Consider the following 21,974-nt stretch of genomic DNA (forward strand, 5'->3'; position numbering starts at 1 on the left):
GTCAAAAAGGACTTAGTTAGAGGAATACCTCTAGTGGAATTCTCAAGGGATGGACTGTGTGATGCCTGTCAAAAAGAAAAGCAAAAGAGAGCATCATTCAGCAAGAAGCTTGAATCAACAATTGATGAATCATTACAACTGCTACACATGGATCTTTTTGGACCAATCAATGTATTGTCAATTTCAAGAAAAAGATATTGCCTAGTAATTGTAGATGATTTCTCAAAATTTTCATGGACCTACTTTCTTGGATCAAAGGATGAAGCTAGTGAAATCATCATCAATCATATCAAGCAAGTCAACAATCATCCAGATTTCAAGGTAAGGAATATCAGGAGTGACAATGGAACTGAGTTCAGGAATTCTACCATGAGGTTGTTCTGTGAAGAAAATGGGATAATGCATGAGTTCTCAGCTCCAAGGACTCCACAACAGAATGGTGTGGTGGAAATGAAGAACAAATCACTAGTTGAAGCTGCAAGAACAATGCTTGAAGAGTCAAAACTCCCAACATACTTTTGGGTTGAGGCTGTTAATTGTGCATGTTAGACTCAGAATATTTCTCTAATCAATCAGGCAAAGGCATGACTCCCTATCAATTATTCAAGAGAAGAAAACCAACTTTAAACTTTCTTCATGTCTTTGGTTGCAAATGCTACATTCTAAGGAATCAACCAGATCTCAAAGGGAAGTTTGATGCAAAGGCTGATGAAGGAATATTTGTTGGCTATTCTGCTGGAAAATCATATAGGGTCTACAATCTAAGAACCAACATTGTCATGGAATCTGTGCATGTTGTGTTTGATGATAAAAAGATTGATGGACTAATAGATGAGGGACATCATGAAGGACTCAAATTTGACAACATTGAGATATATTGTGATGATAGTGAAGATGAGAATGATGAAGAAGGCATCTCGAAAAGAATTTAAAATTTGCCTTTGGATAATGCACAAAATGCTGCATCAGTTGAAAGTCATAATTCAGCATCCATTGAAAGACAAAGTGCATCATCCGTTGAAGTACATAATGAAGCATCTTTTGATCATAGTCTATCAACGGATAATCAATTCACTTCATCAGTTGATAGAACTCCCAGTTCCTTTCAAAGGATCAGTAACTCAGGGGGAGTCTCAACCAATCAATACTCTATCTCACATCATGACAATACTGAGGCAACCTCATCTAGAGCTAATCTACCACCTCAAAGAAAATGGACCAAGAATCACCCTTTTGAATTGATCATTCGTGATGCAACATCTAAAGTGCAAACTAGAAGGGCTACTCAAGATGAATGTCTATATAGTAGTTTTCTATCACAGGAGGAACCTAAGAGAGTGGAAGAAGCTCTATTGGATCCAGATTGGATTTTATCAATGCAAGAGGAGCTAAACCAATTTGAGAGGAACAAGGCATGGAAGCTGTTACCCAAGCCAAAGAACAAGAGCTCTATTGACACAAAATGGGTATTCAGAAACAAGATGGATGAAAATGGCATTGTCATAAGGAATAAAGCTAGATTGGTTGCCAAAGGCTACTCTCAACAAGAGGGAATAGATTTTGATGAGACATTTGCTCCAGTTGCAAGACTTGAAGCCATCAAAATCTTTCTAGCCTATGCAGCACTTGCCAACTTCAAAGTCTATCAAATGGATGTCAAGAGTGCATTTATGAATGGAGAATTGGAGGAAGAAGTTTATGTAAGCCAACCTCCAGGATTTGAAGATCCAAATTTTCCAGACTATGTGTATTATCTGTTGAAAGCACTCTATGGACTAAAGCAAGCACCTAGAGCCTGGTATGAGACATTGTCAAAATTTCTTCTAGATAATTACTTCACAAGAGGTACTGTTGACAAAACTCTTTTCTTTAGAAATGTTAATGGCTCTACAATACTTGTTCAAATCTATGTAGATGGTATTATATTTGGCTCTACAGATGATAAGCTTTGTAAAAAGTTTGCTAAGTTAATGCAAAGTAAATATGAAATGAGTATGATGGGAGAGCTAACTTATTTTCTTGGTTTACAAGTTAAACAAGTTAGTGGTGGAATTTTAATTAGTCAAACTAAATATATTTATGATCTTTTAAAGAAGTTTGACTTAATGGATTGTTCATCTGCAAAAACTCCCATGGCCACTGCCACCAAGCTTGAATTAAACAAGGCTGAAAAGTCTGTGGATATTACAAGTTATAGAGGCATGGTTGGCTCACTTCTATATTTAACTGCTAGTAGACTTGATATAATGTTTTCTACATGTCTCTGTGCTAGATTCCAAGCTGACCCTAAAGAATCTCACTTAGTGGCTATTAAAAGAATTTTCAGATATCTCAAAGGGACTCCAAATCTAGGAATTTGGTATCCTAGAGAGTCTGGTTTTGATCTAATTGGATACTCAGATGCAGATTATGCAGGTTGCAAAATAGACAGGAAAAGTACAACTGGCACATGTCAATTTCTAGGGAATAAGCTTGTGTCATGGTTCAGCAAGAAGCAAAATTATGTTTCTACATCAACAGTTGAAGCTGAGTACATTGCTGCTGGTAGTTACTGTGCACAGATACTGTGGATGAGGAATCAACTATTTGACTATGGGATAACTGTTGACAAAATTCCAATATTTTGTGACAATACAAGCGCCATTGCCATTACTGAAAATCCAGTGCAGCACTCAAGAACCAAGCACATTGACATCAAGTACCACTTCATAAGGGAACATGTGATGAATGGTACAGTGGAACTCCATTTTGTTCCAAGTGAAAAGCAGATTGCAGACATATTTACCAAGCCACTTGATGAATCAACATTCACAAGATTAGTAAGTGAGCTAGGTATGCTTAATTATTCATAAATTCATGTCCTTATTATAATCTATTTTGAAGCCTGAAATGAATTTGCTGCAAGAACAAAGTTGGCTTTAAGTAAAGATTATTCTATCAATTGATATTCCCTATCCGTTGAAAGACAAAATTGTTCTATCAACGGATGTTCATTATCCATTGAAAGACAAATACATTTCTGGTAGTTTTATCCTTCAACGGATAAAACTGTGATTAATCTTCAACTGATAACTGTTTACCTTATCCGATGAAGTGTCACATCAGTTGTTTTAAGTAAGTCACAACCGTTGATTCTTTTACTTAACCGTTGATACATATATATATACATAGTTGTATGTATTTGTATTAAAGGCAGTTTTTAGAATACATACAGTTTTCTTTATTCTCAAATGGCTGTAATTTACTTAAAAGTATTATTTAATCATTCTCCTTACGTTTTAATTCAAGAAAGTATAAAAGCCTTTTGAATTCTTATTCTCACTTTACGTTTTCTTGTAATTTTTTTTCAAAAGCTTTTACTCTCTTTCTCTCCCAAAACTCTCAACTATTCTCCGCAACCTCTACTCACTACAATGGCACCAGTAGTAAAGATAATGTCCCGGTCTGGATTTGTCTATGAGAAGAACAATTTCGTAGCTTTGGTGGAAAAGAATGAAGCCCACTCAGATTATCACAAGATGATGGACTTCATCAAAAATTGCAAACTAAGTTATGCAATGCTGGAAGCCCCAACTATTTACTGTGAGGTAATTGAGGAGATTTGGACAACTGCAGAGTTCGATCCCACATAAATGACCATCACTTTCTCTCTCAAAGGTAAAAATTACTGTATTAACTGTGATGATATACAGTCTTATTTCAAACTACCTGAGAACAATGCCATGACACCACACACTGATAGTGATGTATCTAGCATGTTAGATTCCATAGGCTATTCCTTTAATTCTGCTAGCTTGGGTAGTATTAAAAGAAAAGGTCTTAGAAAAGAATGGAGTTTTCTTGGTGATGCCTTTATCAAGGTTTTCTCTGGGAAAATTAGTAATTTTGATGCAATAACTTCATCTCTAGTTAACATGCTCTATATGCTAGTTTCTGATAGGTACTTTAATTTTAGCAACTATGTCATGCTAGAATTAGGCACCAGGTTAGGTAACAAAGCTAATAGACCCCATAATATCTACTATGCTAGATTCTTTATGTTATTGGCTAACCATGTTGCTGAAGGATTGGTCATAACAAATGAGAGTAATAAACTCAAGTGCTGGGCACAAGAGAAAAGGGTTCTTGCTGACCTTTTGAGAATTGACCTCAACAATCAGGTACCATTGGTATATTTGCCAATAATGAATGTACCTCAGGTAAGTGAGGTAAATACTTCTTCAACTCCTACTACTTCCAACCCCATTATTTCTTTGCCTTCAAGTGTGGCCATGGAATCTGTGCCTCTGTCCCAACAGATTTCTACCAAAGCCAACAAACCTAAAATTTCAAGACCAAAGTCAAAGAAAACCACCTCTGTTGTTTCTCAAAAGACAACAGTTGTAACAACTACCATAAACCTTGAGGGGAGTGAACAGGGTGTGAGTGGTGAGGGGAGGGGTGAACATCAAGAAACCCCCCAGGATAAGGTAGAAGAGGTAAGCGGTACCCCAGCTAGCCAAGCCACAGTTTCTCAAAAGACTGTGGTGGTTGAAAAGGAATCAAACTCATCCCTAGTTGCATCCTCCCAAAAGGGTGCAGATATTGAAAATAGTCCCCAACCAGGGACACAGAACAAAAGAGGGAGGGACACTGAAGCCACACACTCACCTGTAAAAGCCTTTACAAGAAGAAAGAAGGTTAAACCTTAGTTTCCATATAGGGTGCAAACACTGCACAGATACACCCACTTGTATCTATTCCTTCTCAAATTCAGCTTGATGTGACTCCAACAAATGTGGAGTCACAGCCCCATTCTCTCAAAATTGACACACATCAATCACCAACTTCTCCATCACCATCTCTGGATGTGGACATGATATTCATATCAATTCCTGATTCTCCCTCTTTACAACTCAGGGAGGAGCCCCACTCAAATACTGGTGATCATCATCTTTTAGATGATTTGTTGGATCATCAGCCAATTCTTTCAGATTTGGTTGAAGAATCTGTGTCCCCTAAATTAAAATCAATCCACACAGATTCAACAATCATGTCACTTTCAATTTCTACTTCTTTTCCTTCTTCAACGGATAATTCTCATCCGTTGATAAGTGGTTGTTCTTCGACGGATAAGCTTAACAGCAGTTATCCGTTGATACCATCAGTTCCCACTTCAACGGATACTCCCTATCCGTGATAGTCTCTACAAAAATAACTGAATCAATTCCAAGTGTAGAAGACATGGTTACTGTACAATCACTTCTAGGATTGAGGAAAGGGAGTGAAAATTTGAGTGAGAGGCTGGGTTGCTCCCAGGCAAAAGGAGAGCTTGAGAGTCTAAATATGCATGCTATTTCTTCCAGCATGGCAAAAGAAAGTGAGAGGAGTGCCACCTTAGTAGGTGAGGGTGAGGGTGTGAGGTGTGTGAGCCATGGGGAGCCCCTGATGCAAGAAAATAGAGAAATTGAGAGAAAAGTAGGTACAGTAGATATAAGGGTGGATCCAACCATTGCTAATGAGTTAATGATTGTGGATGATGCTGACAAGGAAAGACAATTTCAGCAACATTCCAAAGCTATAATTGATAACATTTCCTTGGATGCTGACACTTTTACTCATCCTGTGTCAGCCTATCAACTGTTGGCTGCTCAGGGCAATGTGGAGGCAGAACAGACTTTGCACCTAGTACACACTTCAGAATCTCTACAAAGGGATAAAACTGTTGTCAATAGGATGCCTTCTCAAGCTGGTGAGCCATCTGAAGAATTTAGAGTAAATTCTAATGATGATGACTCTGTCTCATTTGATGGAAGCATGAACTTAGGGGGAGATGAAGGCCCTAGTTCAATTCCAGATTTACCTAAATGGGCCTTGACTAAGGAATCTACACCAGGGCATTTCAATGTCTCCTTGGTCAAACAAGTTATGGCTATTCAAAAGGCCCTTCAGGAAACTTCAGATGCTGGTACCAAGGCTATTCTTCAAGCCCACCTAGACTCTCTACATCTCATGAAGCTACAACAACTAAGACAGAATCTAAGTGTAGATGAACTCAAGAAGGATATAGCTGACTTGAAGTCCTACAATTCTGAGAAGCTGGATTCAGTCATTCCCTATGGTACCATGCAGGACTTGTTACTGAGATTGAGAAGAGAATCAGATGCTGAAAAGAGGCTGGCCAAGTTGGAAGACAGAGTTCAAGTTATTGAAAATTCTGTGTTCACCATTCTTCAAAATCAACAGTCTCAAACAAGTCTACTTATACAGCTGGCAAAAGCACAAGGCTTGACCCCTCTCCTTGATGATAACAAAAAGGGGGAGAATAAAAGGGAAGGGGAAGGAGAGCCATCTACAAACATTCAAATATTCAAAGTGCTAGTTCCTTCCATCACTACTTCTCCAACACTTCAAATCAAAGGAAAGCTTGATGGAATTGATCTAATCCAGCTAGCAGCAGCTGAGATGCAGGTGAAAGAGCAAAGGAGGAGAATTGATGAAAGGATGCAACAAGTGTTTGGCTCTACAACAACAAAATCATTATCCGTGAAACATAGCACAAAGGTTGAGCCAATCATTATGGAGCACAAGCCAGTAAGGAGGAATAAGATTGGAGAGACTTCCTTCAGGAATTTGAAACCCATGGTACTCAAGCCATCCACTAGATTCAACAAGGACTCTACAAAGAACCCTCTAAACTTTAGTCAGTTAAAAGAAGTAGATTTTCCTCTTCCAAAACCTGATGAAGACAAAGTTTTGGGTGGTAGCATAATAAAGCACAAAGAGACTAATGATGTAGTGGAAAGAATGAACATGGCTATCATTTATAGAGAAGGAAAGAGTGTCTGTGTGATGTAAGGATATCCCAAATTCTCTAAAGCCAAGAGGGAAGAAACCATGAGGTTAAAGGAAGAAGCTAAAAAGCTAAGGGCTGACAAAAGAGCACAAGCAAAGCTTGAAAAACAGCTAAAGTCAAGTCAAATTGAAGAGAAGAAAGAAATTGAAGACAAGAGTAAAGATGAAGGTATGGGGAACATGGTTAGTGAGGATGTGGAAGAAAGAAGTGAGGAAAGAAAGGAATGGCAGAAAGGGAACAGAAGAAAGGCAAATGCAAAAAGGAAGATTGTAGATAACACTGAGGAAATCCAATCAAAATCTAAACCACTACCTTCTATTCCTGAACCCATTGTGCCTGATACCTATTTAAATATCCATGGTGAAACAATCATTCCTAAGAAGGAACCCATTGATTGGGATACCATCAAATTGCCCACCTTCTTAACTACTTCTCCACCACCAAAGGAACAGAAAAGAAAAACCAAATTAACACCTCCCCTAACCTCAAGAAAATTCACTCAGAAACCTAAGCCTAAGCCACAAGCCTCAAAGGATGATTATGTTCACATTTGTGACATAAAGGAACAGACAGACATTGAACTCCACATGGATGAGCTGGAGGAAGTAAGGGGAATAGATGCCTACAGACAGCTACCAGAAAGATTAGTGTTCAAGTACAAAGGAAATGGGGAAAGGACTTGGCCCCTCTACAGAATTCTGAATGAAGGCTATTCTACCTTGGTTAGAGTCTACTCAGCTATCAAAAGGGATTCTGGCTTTACCAGGACTGCCAAAACTGAGATTCTCAACAAGATTTCCAGCATAAGGAAAACTTGGTGGGAGCCCAATTCCTTGCCTAGAACATTACTCATCCCTGAGCATGGAATTATAATTCATAAATCACCTCATTGGCTGATGGAGTTCAGAGACAATAAAGGAGTCAGAAGATTTTTCAGACTTGAAGACCAGCTTAGAATTGCCAGTAATGAAACTCTCAAGGACATGCAATCTAAGTTGGACATCAGTGAAGAAGATGAAGCTGAATTCTACAGACAACTCCAACTCCAAGTAGAAGAAAATGACAGGAGGCTAGGGAAGAAAACAAGGGATCAAAGGAAAAGAAAATAATCTGCTCAGCCTAAAGGAGCATCCTTGAAAACAATGTAATCCTTCAATTCTATCTCAGTACATACACTTTTGTAGCACTTTTGAATTTCTACTTGATTTCAATTCATATATTTGTTAAGTGTTTTGTTATCATCAAGTTAAACCCAAATTTATGCCTACAATTCTAGTAGACATAAATAGGGGGGATTGTTAGGAATATGTGTATTAGTTTGATGATAAGTTAAACAAAACACTTAAGTAGGAATCCAGTGTCTGTAGCCTCAACGGATAAGACCATTCTGGCTATCAGTTGATGGAGTAGCTTTACTTAGAAATAAGTTTAGTATTGTAGCACATTTAAGTTTCTGTATTCAAGTTATAATTCTTAGATGTTGTGGGAAATTATAAGTCATGTTGACTACTAGTGGATATGCAAATAGGAGGGCTAACTGTAAATATTCCATGCCTTGTAATTTTGTATAAGTGAAGTAGTATCAACTGATAAGTTAAAGGCCTTCAACGGATAAGAACCAAAGCTTCAACGGATGTATCTAAAGCTTCAACGGATAACATCCATCAACGGATGAGTGCATCAACGGATAAAACTTCAACTGCTAATACATCAACGGATAAATCCATCAACGGATGAAGGCTTCAACGGATGCTAAGTTCAATAGCAGTTGACAGTGATAATTCATAAGCTGACTGAGGCACATGGGTTGACAGAGACAATTGGAATGTGGTAGTCTCTTGGAGGAATCAAGAAAATGCAGCATTTCCATTCTGGTGCAAACAAGGAAGTATTCAAAGATTCACAGATTATCCTAGATTGCATTAGATAGAGAAATGAAGCAGAAACATGTAAAGAATCTTTTCAATTGTATTTTATATTTTTGTCTTCACTTGTAAACTTGGTGATATATAAACCAAGTTGCAGCTAGTAATTAGAGTGTGAATTTTCCAGAGCTATTTAGAAAAACATTGAGAGAAAATCATCTAGTTTGTACTAGGAAGCAGCTGTGATCAATTTCTTGAATCACAAATTTTCTCAAATAACACATCTCTGGTGGAACAACAAATCCACCAGAAAAGTTTTTAAGTCTTTTGTGTTCTTTACATTTGTGTTTGAATATATATCTGTCTGCACCAGCTCAAAGCAATTCACACACACTTGTTCATTAAAACACATAGCCTTTGAAATTGCTCAAAACTTGAAAAAGTTTTGAGATTTACATTCAACCCCCCTTCTGTAAATCTCATTGTTAGTTCCTTGGGAATAACACATATCAGCAAGTTGATGGGTTATGAAATGGCATAATAGGTGTAAAATAAAATCTTATATGATGGAACAAATAAATTTTATAATAATTCAATGAAATTTAGTAACGGTGATAATATACCTTCACATAAGCGTATCATTAACTTGTAACAATAATAATCTCTCATTATAACATACACCCCTCCTTGCTCTCCCCACTGTTATCATCTTCAGTTGTCATTTTTTACTTGCTTCTTATTTTTAATCAGTGGTATTTTGAGGTGAAAACCATCATCAGCATGTGGGAATAATAAAGGATACTGAAGTTGCATAAAAAATACATCAGTCTCTCAAACACGTTTTAATGATTCTTGATATTTTTTTACAACTATATCCCTACATCCTGCAGTATCAGTATCTTTACTGACAATAAGACCCGCAATCTCATTGTTGGGGCCAATAACCTTGGGTCGACCACTGGCAGATCTAGATAAAAGAAGGATTAACTTGAACTCATCAACTTCATTTTCTTGAAAGCGTTCTCGAGCCTGTAAAAACTGTTCAGCCAACTTGTTTTACCGATACAACATACGCAATAAATCCTCCATAATTCCCTGATCAACAAAATCCCTTGTATTTTCAACCAGGTCCATCCTATTATCAATCTCATTATTGGTGTTATATATATACCTGACAAAATCTCAGCTTCTGGCCTTCTTCGGGAATCATGTTACCAAGTAAATGCAAGTTCATACCTTTGATTTTAAAGAAATAAGGGACACCTCTCCCGTTTATTGTGTGATCAACTTGTTCACCACTTGAACATATTGCAAACATGGAGTTGTACACACGAATATTTGGCATGGAATATGAAGATCTATGGTTGCTGCCAAGTAGACTTTTTAAGAGTTCTGGGTCATCTTTTTCTTCAGGTAAACTCACTTGACCATTCTTGCAACATAGGGAAAAGGTATGTTGAGCATACTTTTGCAACTTGTTATTTCGTTTATTATTTCACATAATGGCACCGCACATATTCCAAATGCAGTTTGGACCTCAAAAATTCATGTAACTTGCCCACAAATCTAAATTATTTATGTCGCCATTGTTTAAATCTGTATTCAAATGTGGTATGTTAGGACATACCTAGAATAATGAAATTAAGCAAAACACAATGTAAGTGTCAATAATGTCACAAACCTTCATCCAATAATTCTTCTACAAAATGATTAACTTCATTAGCCTCATTAAAACTGTCAAACAAATTTTTAACTCCAGATGATGATCCATCATCAACGAAATTTGTACATGCAACAAAACATACAACATTTATTTGTGGTTAGTGAATAATCTAAATTCCAAAATATTACAGAATTATAAAAATTAAGTTGCAAAATGTGAAAAACTCTAAATATGTCATAGAGTACCTAGTTGTGATCGACTCTTTTACTTGATTTTTCAAAATTATGCTAGTTGATGGACCTCTAGTCCTCTTAACAGATGAATTACATACATCATAAATAGGGCTACTCAATCTAACATTGCTATATGCATTTTCTATCGTAAAATTATGAAAACAATTGTTGTAAATAGACGAACAAACATAAAAATGTTAAAAATCTAGAATGTTGGAGTTCAATTATACCAAATTGCGGTGGACTTTTCATTGTATTTTCCAAAACTGTACTCATTGGTTGACCTCTTGTTCTCTTAACAGATGAATTAGATATATCAGAAAGAGGGCCCCTCGATCTAATATTGCGAGATGCATTTACATTAATTCAACATTAAAACGTATAATAATAATAAATATTTAAACTGATATGAACAACATTGTCCATGATATTTTTAAACACGTAATAATACTATATAACTATTAAAAAAATAATACCTTTTGGCGGTGTACTTGTATCATTTCTGAACACTTTGCATCTTTTATTAACTGGTGCAACTTGTAATGTATTGGCAATATATAAATATTGTATCAATGGATGATTTAAAAAATTAAATTTGATAACCACAATTGAAGACAAAATGATTTTTTTTCAAATTTAATACATGTAGTATAACTTATACCACTTGGATCTGAGGTCCACCGAAATCAATAATTTTTAGTAATTTTATGAATTACATGACCATGAGATAGCGGAGTGACTAATATAAATAAAAAAATTGTAATCTAGTACATACAAACTATAACAATAATTAGGAATAAAGTATTGTGGATAAACATACTATTAGAAACACATGATAACGGAGACTGTGTTTTTCTGTTTTGTTTATTAAGTTGGTGGACATTAGGAGATTAATTGTTACTGTGTTGTTCCTGCAATGAACCTGCAAATGAAGTAATACAAATATCAGAACTGATGCAAACAAAATGTATATATAAGGAAACAGAAACACCAACCAATTGAAGATACATTCTCCTTATCCTTGGATAGATTTGGCATGTTAAGCATTTTGTTATGTAAAAATCTGCCGAGGGCGGAAACATGGTTGGGACGAATAAAACTTGTACATAGTTTACCAAATAAAAGTACCGTACACAAATATGTCAAAAATAAACATAAGACTTTAAATAAAGATTTACCAGACTGCATAATGTTTATGTTGAAGGGATGTGGCTGAGAATCAATATTTATGAAATTGGCAGAAAGATTCATATCAGAATCAGAAAATACACGATCATTCTCATGAACGAAATTACTATGAATAAGAACTGCTATTATACATATTTAACACAAACAAACATCATAACATACATATTAAACGAACAAACAGAGGTTCCAATGAATATATGAAAAGTAATTACCATTATTAACGTTCTGATGCAACCTATCTTGCTCATGCATCTGAAGGAATGTATTGAGCTTCTCCTCATCGCTACGACCACTATTACCACTATGCATTACACTATAAACTGAAAACAGATGATTTGATGAGATATATTTAAATGATTTTGATTTTTTCTTCAACAGTCCAATACAAATGAGACGTCGAACCATTGAAATAATGAATATACGATCATAAATTGGTTAGGTTAGGAGAAGATCAGAGATGATAGGTTCATCAGGAGAGAAAATAGCGAGAGTTTTTGAATTTCAAAATAGGTTAACGTATGATATGGATCTATGATTGGAATGATACGTAGGTTTTTTAATTGTTTACTAATTTTTAAATGCAAGGAATTGCTTTATATTTCTCTATATGCATTAAAACATATTTTTTAATTAGTTTAAAAATGCTAAACGGGTCGACCCATGGGTAAATATTTATTGTAAATCTTAACTTAGCCTAACATGTACCCATCTCCTCCTTGTAATAAGAGGTTGGCGGTTCGAGAATCATCGGTGGATGCTGGAAGTTAGTTTGCTTCAAATGACGATGAAAAGATAAAGCTTCATTAGAATTTGATTAGCTCCTAAATTCAGAGCACAGGAAATAAAATATTTATCAGACTATTGTTTTAATCGGAAACTCCTTCCTGAATGTTAACCATGATAGCCTCAATAAGCTTCCCAAGTGAAGTGTACGATGAGCCGCCCTTTATGGTGGCTTCTCTACAGTAATTTTTCATTTCTTTCATTTTATTTATCATTTCACTTTTTCCATCCATCAGACACCTAATACCCCTCTCTATCTTCACAAGTACTGATGGTTCACTGCTCACATAATTGTCTTTCATGTAGTCCATTTTAATCTCGTTTGCAATTTTTAATATCTTCACCAACTGTAATGCATTTATCTGTTGCTCAGCATACATAGGCCAAGTAGCCATTGTAACACCACACCATACACTCTCTATTGTAGAGTTCCATCCACTATGGGATACAAATCCTCCAACTGCTGGATGGGAAAGTATAGTCATCTGTGGCGCCTATCCAATAACTTTTCCTATTCCTGGTGTTTTCTCCAAGAATCCTTCTGACAGTACCTCATTGTAATCCTCGTAATGTGTGAGCTATCTCTGTTACTTCCTCTGTATTAAACCTTCCTATAGTGCTAAAGCATAGATACACTACTGATAGAGGTGGTTGGCTTTCCAATCAGCATACAATGTCATCTTCTGACATTTTGCTGCTGATCTTTGCCCCGCTACTAATGAAATGAATTATAGGGCCGACATGGAAGATTAGAGGGATGTTTTCATCATCAGAAAGGGCCTTTATTACATGAGCTTCCAGTTCCTACACTGTATTCACCAAGATGGCTTTGGCCTTTTGTAACCTTCGGAATATAGCTACAACCATGGCAGATCCATCCTTAGACAACATCAGTAAAGGCAAAACCTTAACATGTACTGGGTTCATGAAACTAGGAGGAGAGAGCTCAACATCTGAATCCTTGTACTCGAGAACTTTTTGGCTTTCGTTGTCTTCGAGATTTTGGATGTAATACATGAGGGAAAAATAGCAGCACCAGAAGTGAAGAATACATATGATGGGACATTGAATTCATATACCACGTCTATCATTGGACTGTAGAAAATATCAATAACAAATCTTCCAAGCTTAGCAGCCTTGAAATTTTCCAATAATCTAGCAACTAAATCTCTAACTAATGTTCGCTGGCTCTCAATAAAGGAAGCGAAGAAAGTCATCTTTGGCAATGACATAAGCTCGGTCATAGTGGTCTCGTCCAAATCGGGGATATCTAAAAAGGTAATGCGTTCAGGAACATCTCTCTTAAGGTTTGAAGCGAATGTTGATCTGCCAGAGTCAAAAGGCATCTTCATTATCAAGATGTTGATGGAAATTTGCTCATCCTGACTAACAAGGTGCTTCATAACCTAAATGTTAGATACCAGATGACCAACTCCAGAGGAGGGGATGAATATCAACTCTGTTGTCTGTTGGGCTTGATGAGCAGGCCTAACTCTATATTAGTATGATATTATCCACTTTGGGTCGAGTCACCACGGGTTTGTTTTCGGGTTACTCCCAAAAGGCCTCATATTAATGGAGTTATCAGGCTGCTTATATCCTAGCAATATGCCTCTCCCACAAACGATGTGGGACAACTCCTAACAATCTCCCAATTCACACATCGGGATCAACACCTGTCGGATCTGCCTCCTGATTGATCTAGCTCCCCTTCGACCCGTACTGGAAGTCCACCTGGCCCTCGCTCCCCCTTGGCCCATATTGGAAGGACCACATGCCTTTTCCTTGAGCCCATATTGGGTAGCCCATCAACCTCATCCTAGGTCCATTCTGGGAGCTCAATTGAGACTGTTTTGGACTGTTATAACCATAGCTCTAATACCACTTCTTGGGCTTGCTGAGCAGACCTAACTCTACATTAGTATGATATTTTCCGCTTTGGGTCGAGCCCTCACGGGTTTATTTTTGGGTCACTCCCAAAAGGCCTTATACTAATAGAGTTATCTGGATGCTTATATCCTAGCAATTTATCTCTCCCACAAACGATGTGGGATAACTCCTAAAACTGTCACCATATTTAGTATCAATAATCAGTCGAATAAGATGAGTAAAGATATAGGAAAGAAGTTGTGAATGGATTAGCTTTACTTCAAACTAGTATGGTTTAAAACAAAGAGGTTGAAATCACTTTCCCGTGATAAAGTTCCAGTGGACTAATCACCGGTGTTTTTGGACATTATAAGAAAGGTTAAAGCCCGTACATAGCTTTACATGGCAAAGAATAACCACGTTTATAAAATGAACTATTTCACCGAAAGAGATTGCACACCAACTTGAAGAAACTTTATGTGAATTTAAAAAAAACTTAGAGCCTTTTTGTTTGTTATTATATACAACATACCGGTTGATTGTTTTAGTTTTCGTCCTCTTAAGAGGAAGACAAGATTTTTGGGTGGAAAAGTAGAATATGGATGCTCATCTTTAGGGAACAACTTTCCTTCGTGTCCATATTAAATATTGATAATATTGTGGGTGCTAAGAAGTCAAACTTGAAACCCCGTAAATCGTAATGAAGGCCCCGACTAAATCTTATATAATATTCTAACATGAAAGTCTGATACTCTGGACTAGCAAGAAGCTTCTCAACCCCTGGCGAAGGGATGAATTTCAGCACCGCGCTCATCAGTAAGGGATTAGCACGGGGATCAGCTTCACCACAACCTAGTGTGGTTCAAAATTCAAATCATAGAGTTTGAAATAATCTAGATTCCATTTTATTGTAATAAATTCCAGAAGGTAATACAAGGACCGTCCATTTTGGATGTACCCAGATATTAGTGGTTATATTAAAAGGGTAGGTTAAGTGCATGGCTGTGAATAGATTGGGAAAAAAATGCATGTTACAAAATCACGACAACAAAGAGTATTATTAAGTTCTCTGATTTACTCATTCTAACTACTTCTTGCTTTGAGGAGATTGTTCAAATATTAAAAAAAATGTTATTGACATAAATTCATTATTTCAATTTTAATGTAACATATGATGATGTAGGAGGATTTTCGGAACATATCAAGGGTATCATGAACGTGAGAAAAACAAAGGTATGATCACGCTGAGAACTGCATGGTCACGCTGTTGAGGATATATGATGGCATGCTCATGTCGCTGGATTGCATGGCCATGCAAAAAGTGGAAAAAGCAACAGTAGCTTTTTGGTGGCCATATTGAAGACATTGCATGTTCATGCTCAAAGCTACATGATCACGCTGCTTTAATTATTATTTATTTTAATTAGAAATTGTTTTTATTTATTTTACGGTTTTATATCCCTATATAAATAGTCGTACGATGTAACGTATTGAAAAAAAAATCTTATTATTAATAAAAAAACCCTTGAAAATTTTCTCATCTTTCTGATAAATTCCAGAGTTATCTTTTCGAATTCGTGCTTGCGAATTCGTGTTTGTTTTTAAGGATTAACGCTTGCTTATCCTATGTTTCTATGCTGCGTCAATTGACATCAGAGCATGTTTTATCCTGTCTTTTCGTTAATTGATTCAATATGGGAAAACCAATTACCATAGAAGATCTTGTAGAGGTTATGTCGGCTTTTACCACGACTCTCATGGATTCAACAAACGGGACGACTACATTGACGGATAAATTGAATAACAAGAAGAAGCAACGTAGAGGTGAAAGAGACGATATGAATTAAGCCCTCGAGGCAAAAAATATTATGTGTATGAGACTTGGCTTTAAATTTGGGTAATCGACTCAATGATGTTGTAGAGGACGATATACCATTATTCTATGGGTCTCTAGGAGTTGATGAGTTTCTGAACTGGTATATTGATGTTGATAAATTCTTTGATGTTATGGGTGTTCTTGAAAATAAGAAAGTTAAGATGGTAACAGTTCGATTGAAAAGTGTTGTTAGTCCCTTAACAATGTAACAAGAATTTCAGAATGGGGGTTGAATGGAATTCTTGAAACTTTTTTTTGAATAAAAATGTTCTAACTCAAATATATATATAAGTGTGAATTGATTAGCAAGAGTTAGGAATTAATCAAAACACAAGTAATTAAAAACAAGAGTCTTTAAAAACTTTCTGGTGGATTTGAATGATTCCACCAAAGATATATAATATATATCGAGAGAACTCTGTGCGCAAAAAGCTCACAGCTGCTTACAAAATGATAACAACTAAGAATGAGAGAAATGCTAAGAATACAGCTTATAAATGTTTCTCTCTTGGTTGTTTAGTTCCTTAGTTACTATTCTATTGTTGCTTCTTGGTTTATATATATCACCAAGATTACAAAGAAATAAGACAGGATAATAAAACAAAAACTATCAAGTCTAATACAATGCTACTTCATTACTCTATTCCAGTATCTTTGAATATCTTCATAATAGCATGGAAATGGCAATGCTTCTTTGTTCTCGAAAACCCAGTTGAATAGGCTATCACATTCCATTTGCATACACTCGACGCATGTGATTGTGTTGTCACTGTCAACATATATTTGAATTCTTTATCCGTTGGGTTTATGATCATCCGTCGAGTTAATGATCATCCGTCGGGTTGTTGATCATCCATCGATTTCATTGTTGTTTATCCGTCGGGTAGGAATCAGCCACTAGACTTCATTTCATCTATGCAGAATTACAAGACATCATCTATGTATAATTAATCAACCTATTCTGCATATCTAGTTAAAGTCATACAGAAATGTGCTACAGACTTATTGTTACATAAGCTACTCACTCGATGGATAATAAGTCATCATCCGTCGGGACTAAAATAAGTTATCCGTCGGGACTATAATCCTTATCCGTCGAGTGCTACATTTTCACTAAGTAAAATCTACCAAGGTATTTTGTTCATGAAATCATCAAGTACACAACATATACACAACAATCTCCCCCAATTTATGTCTACTAGAATTGTGGCCATAAATTAAGAGATACTTGATGATAACAAAACACCCTAAAAATTCCACTTTAAAAGAAAGTAGATAATACTGAAAAGTGCTTCAATTAATAAAATGTACCAAGTTTTGCTCACAGTCATTTTCAAGATGCTCCTCTAGCCTGAGCAGATTTATCTAGTTCCTTGAAGGTCTGGATCTCTTTCCAAGCTTTCTGTTATTTTCTTCAATCTGATTTTGGGGCTGCCTATGGATTTCCAGTTCATCAGATTCTGAGAGATTTAGCTTTTCTTGCATTTCCAAGAGAGTCTCATTGCTAGAGATGCTCAATTGGTCTTCTAATCTGAAAAATCTTCTCACACATTTATAATCCATGAACTCCATCAGCCAGTAGGGCTTTAGATGCAATCTTCTCCCTGTGTAAGGGATGATTAGAGTCTTTGGGAGTGCATCTTTAGCTCTAACACTCCTTAGTTCTTCAATCTTCTTCAGTACCAATCTTCTTGCAGTAACATTGAACCCAAAGTTCTTCTTGAAAGATGAGTAAACCTTAATCAGTACAGCTTGACTTTCTTGAAGGATCCTGTGAAGTGGCCATTGAATCTCCTTTCCTCCCTTGTACTTGAGCACTAACCTTTCAGGTAGGTTTCTGTATGCATCAATTTCTCTCACTTCATCTAGTTCATCTAGATAGAGGTTTAGATCAGAAAACTCCTTGATGTCACACAAGTACATATAATTTCCTTTGTTGACTTTAGATTGAGCTTTGACTAGAGATTTAGATTTGAGAGGTGACAACTTCACTTTCTTGACTGCTCTTGACTTTGTTCTCTTTGGCTTGTTGAGGATTGGCAGATTGAAGTCAGGAATTGGTATGTTCTCCCATTCTATTGGCTCATCCTTAGGCACAATAGGTTCACCATGAATGTTCCTGTAAGGATCCACTACCTTGATATCTTCAAATACCACAGAGGGTTTTGATACTTGAGTTGTAGTTGTAGTTGGAGTGGATTCCTTGGGAAACTGATTCTCCAATTTCTTATCAATAATGTCCAGTTTCCTTTTGGTTCTTTTAGCCAATTCCTTGATTCTTGGAGACTTCTTCTGTTGTTCAACTTGCTTCTTTGGATCTTGAGATTCAATGATTTCAGACGGCTGAGCAGGAATTTGTTGATGGCTGGACATCCTCAATTTGCTCAAGCAAAGAGAGAAGAAAAGGCTAGATTGAAGCAGGAAAAGAAGCAAGCTGCTCTAGATGCTAAAAAGGCTAAACAAAAGAAAGAGCAAATTGCTATCTTGGCCAATAGAATGGTAGCCATACTGGAACTCAAAGAAATTAGTGAGGTTGGAATAGTGGTAGGAATAGATGAAAAGAAATTAGTGAGGTTGGAATAGAGGTATAAGGTTCTAACAAGGTGTTTACCTTTAAAAATACCATCATGGCGAGAAAAAAGCGGCAGGTCGACGCAATTGTTATTCTAGATGAGAACTCGAGGTCGAGTTCTTTTGAAGTGAAGGAGTCTGATGTAGTAAGATTTTCGGAACATATCAAGGGTATGATGAGTGTGAGAAGAACAAAGGTATGATCACGCTGAGAACTGCATGATCACGCTGTTAAGGATATATGGTGGCATGCTCACGCCGTTGGATTGCATGGTCATGCCAAAAGTGAAAAAAACAACAATAGCTTTTTGGTGGCCAGATTGAAGACATTGCATGCTCATGCTCAAAGTTGCATGATCACGCTGCTTTTAATTATTATTTATTTTAATTAGGAATTGTTTTTATTTATTTTACGGTTTTATATCCCTATATAAACAGTCGTACAATGTAACGTATTGAAAAAAATCTTATTATTAATAAAAAAAACCTTGAAATTTTTCTCATATTTCTGGTAAATTACAGAGTTATCTTTTCGAATTCGTGCTTGTGGATTCGTGTTTGTTCCTAAGGGTTAGCGCTTACTTATCCTACGCTTCCGTGTTGCATCAGATGATCGTATAGTCAAAATCTAACATATGGTTATAAATTTAAATTATAATGTAACACTATTCGTTTTAATATATATATATTGTAACGACTGGGATTTTCGCGAAATAGATTACGGGAATAAAAAATAAATTTTGTGATTGATTGTATATCAAGAAAAGGACTTAGTTATGGTATGTAAGTATGGTCGAGTCGGATTGATTGTCGGGCCGTCTGTTGAGACGCGGCCCGTTATGTGAAAAGTGGATTTAATGAAAATTGTTGAAAGGAGAAATGAAGGGAGTACGTAAAAGTATGTAAGATGGAGAATCATTCGTATACATGTGTTTATTTGGATTCGAATTTGGAAAGTTATTTCGTTATTTAAATTATCGACTATTCAATAAAGGTGTAAACATATATAAATAGAATTTAAATGGGAAAAAAATGTATGAAGATAATCTGTAAGTAAGTATCAAGTCATTAGCACCGTTTAACTTCTCAATTTTGGTTGCCAGTCCCAAACCGGTTACTTCCTAATCACAAGGATAGCTTTATTATATCAAATTAATTGAACGATTGAAAATGAGTTCATGCATTAATCCAAGAAAACCGACATCTGCAGATCTTAAATTGTAAAATGCTAGTATATGATTACATTATTTGACATGCATCAAAAATATGTTAACTAGTAGTAACAGGGAAAGCCTTGTCTGTCCATTTCAATGGATTTCTTGCATAACAAAACGGATTATAAAGAATAGATTTCAAGTTCTGAGGCATACAAGAACGAAGAAAGAACTAGCTAAAATATAGGGCTACTTTATTAATCCTGAGTTGGTGTTTTATAGGTTGAAACGTTGGTTTATGTTATCAGTGACATCCTGGATAAACTGCCCTAGTGAATTGTACGATGAGCCTCCCTCTATAATAGCTTTTCTGCATACGTCTTGCACTGTTTTTACCTTGTCTGTAATTTCACCATAATTCATCAGACCTCCTAAACCACTCACTATTTCCTCCGCTGTCACAAGTTCTGGTGATTCATTTGGAGCAAAATAATTGTTTCGATAATCCAACCTAATTTTCACTGCTAATCCCAACTCGTTCACCAACTGGAATGCATTAGATTGTTGCTCAGCAAAGATTGGCCAAGTAGCTATTGGCACTCCACACCATATACTCTCTAGTGTAGAGTTCCATCCACAATGTGACACAAATCCTCCTACTGCTGGATGGGAAAGGATAGTCACCTGCGGCGCCCATCCAATAACTTTTCCTTTCTCTGATGTCCGCTCCAAGAATCCTTCTGGCAACACCTCATTGTAGTCCTCGTAATCTTTTGGCAATTCAATCTTTTCCTTCTCTTGTGATGGGCGTCGCAGAGACCACAAGAAACTCTGTCCGCTGAGCTCCAACGCGCTTGCTATCTCCTTTACTTGCTCGATATCAAAGCTTCCCATACTTCCAAAGCACAAAAACACCACAGATGAACTTGGCTGCCTGTCTAACCAGCTCATTATGGCCTCATAAGAATTCTTGTTATTGGATGTTGGTTCACCTTTCTTGAAATTTATTACAGGCCCTACAGGGTAGATATGAGGTATGTTTCCATCATCTTCGAGAGACTTAATAGCATAAGCCTCCAGTTCCAATACTGTATTGACCAAAATAGCTCTGGTCTTTCGTAATCTTCTTGCTATAGTTGTCATCATGGCAGATCCATTCTCCGTTAGCATCACGGAAGGCAAAGCCTTAGCAGGAACCAGGTTCGAGAAGCACGGGACAGAGAGCTCAATATCTGAGTCCTTGTACTCTGAAATTTCCAGGTTTTCATTGTCTTTAAGATTTTGAGCATAAAATACGAGGCCAAGAAAAGAAGCACCAGAAGTGAAGAATACATAGGCTGGCACATTAAAATCATTAGCCACTTGTATCATAGGGGTGCAAAACATGTCAAGAACAAATCCACCAAGCCTAGAAGACTCGGACCGATTCAAAATCTCTCGAACTACATCTTTAACCTGAGTCCTCTGTTCCGAGAGGAAAGAATCAAGGAACGACATGCGTGGGAAAGACTTGAGCTTTGTGACAATGCTCTCGTCAAGAGAAGGGATGTCTACAAAATTAATGCGGTCTGGAGCATCATTCTGAAGGTTTTGAGTTAAGGCAGCAGCGCCACTGTCGAAAGGCATCTTTATTATCAGGATGTTGATGGAGACTTGCTCGTCGCGACGAACAAGCATCTTTGCAAGCTCAACTGCAGATACCAGATGACCAACTCCAGGAGCTGGGATAAAAATCAACTCTGATATCATCATTTTTTTATAACAATAACTGGGATGAAAAAAGGTTGGCAATGACTAAATTTTTTATAAATCTTTGAAACAAGCTCTAACTAGTTTTAGTAGAAGAGAAATCTAATTGTTTCAAGGACGGACCAAAGTCTAGTCGTCCGTCCCTTTAACTTTTTAGACTTGTTGGCCATGCGTGAAGACTTGTTGGC

General features: G+C 36.6%; 2 protein-coding genes across 2 annotated transcripts; both read right to left on the reverse strand.

Annotated features, from left to right (window-relative positions):
* Positions 1-12,650: 12,650 nt before the first annotated feature.
* LOC141719721 (UDP-glucose flavonoid 3-O-glucosyltransferase 6-like) lies at positions 12,651-13,052 on the reverse strand. The gene has a single exon (XM_074522094.1). The coding sequence runs from the start codon at positions 13,050-13,052 to the stop codon at positions 12,651-12,653; it is 402 nt and encodes a 133-aa protein (XP_074378195.1).
* Positions 13,053-20,148: 7,096 nt separating this feature from the next.
* LOC141717181 (anthocyanidin 3-O-glucosyltransferase 2-like) lies at positions 20,149-21,951 on the reverse strand. Its single transcript, XM_074519286.1, has one exon. The coding sequence runs from the start codon at positions 21,787-21,789 to the stop codon at positions 20,314-20,316; it is 1,476 nt and encodes a 491-aa protein (XP_074375387.1). The 5' UTR covers positions 21,790-21,951; the 3' UTR covers positions 20,149-20,313.
* Positions 21,952-21,974: the final 23 nt, after the last annotated feature.

This window comes from Apium graveolens, chromosome 4 (assembly GCF_009905375.1).
Source record: "Apium graveolens cultivar Ventura chromosome 4, ASM990537v1, whole genome shotgun sequence".
NCBI lineage: Eukaryota > Viridiplantae > Streptophyta > Magnoliopsida > Apiales > Apiaceae > Apium > Apium graveolens.

What these genes read in the sequence shown, in the direction of transcription:
- LOC141719721 (XM_074522094.1), bottom strand. Translation starts at nt 13,052, where the DNA reads ATGACTATACTTTCCCATCCAGCAGTTGGAGGATTTGTATCCCATAGT.
- LOC141717181 (XM_074519286.1), bottom strand. Translation starts at nt 21,789, where the DNA reads ATGATGATATCAGAGTTGATTTTTATCCCAGCTCCTGGAGTTGGTCAT.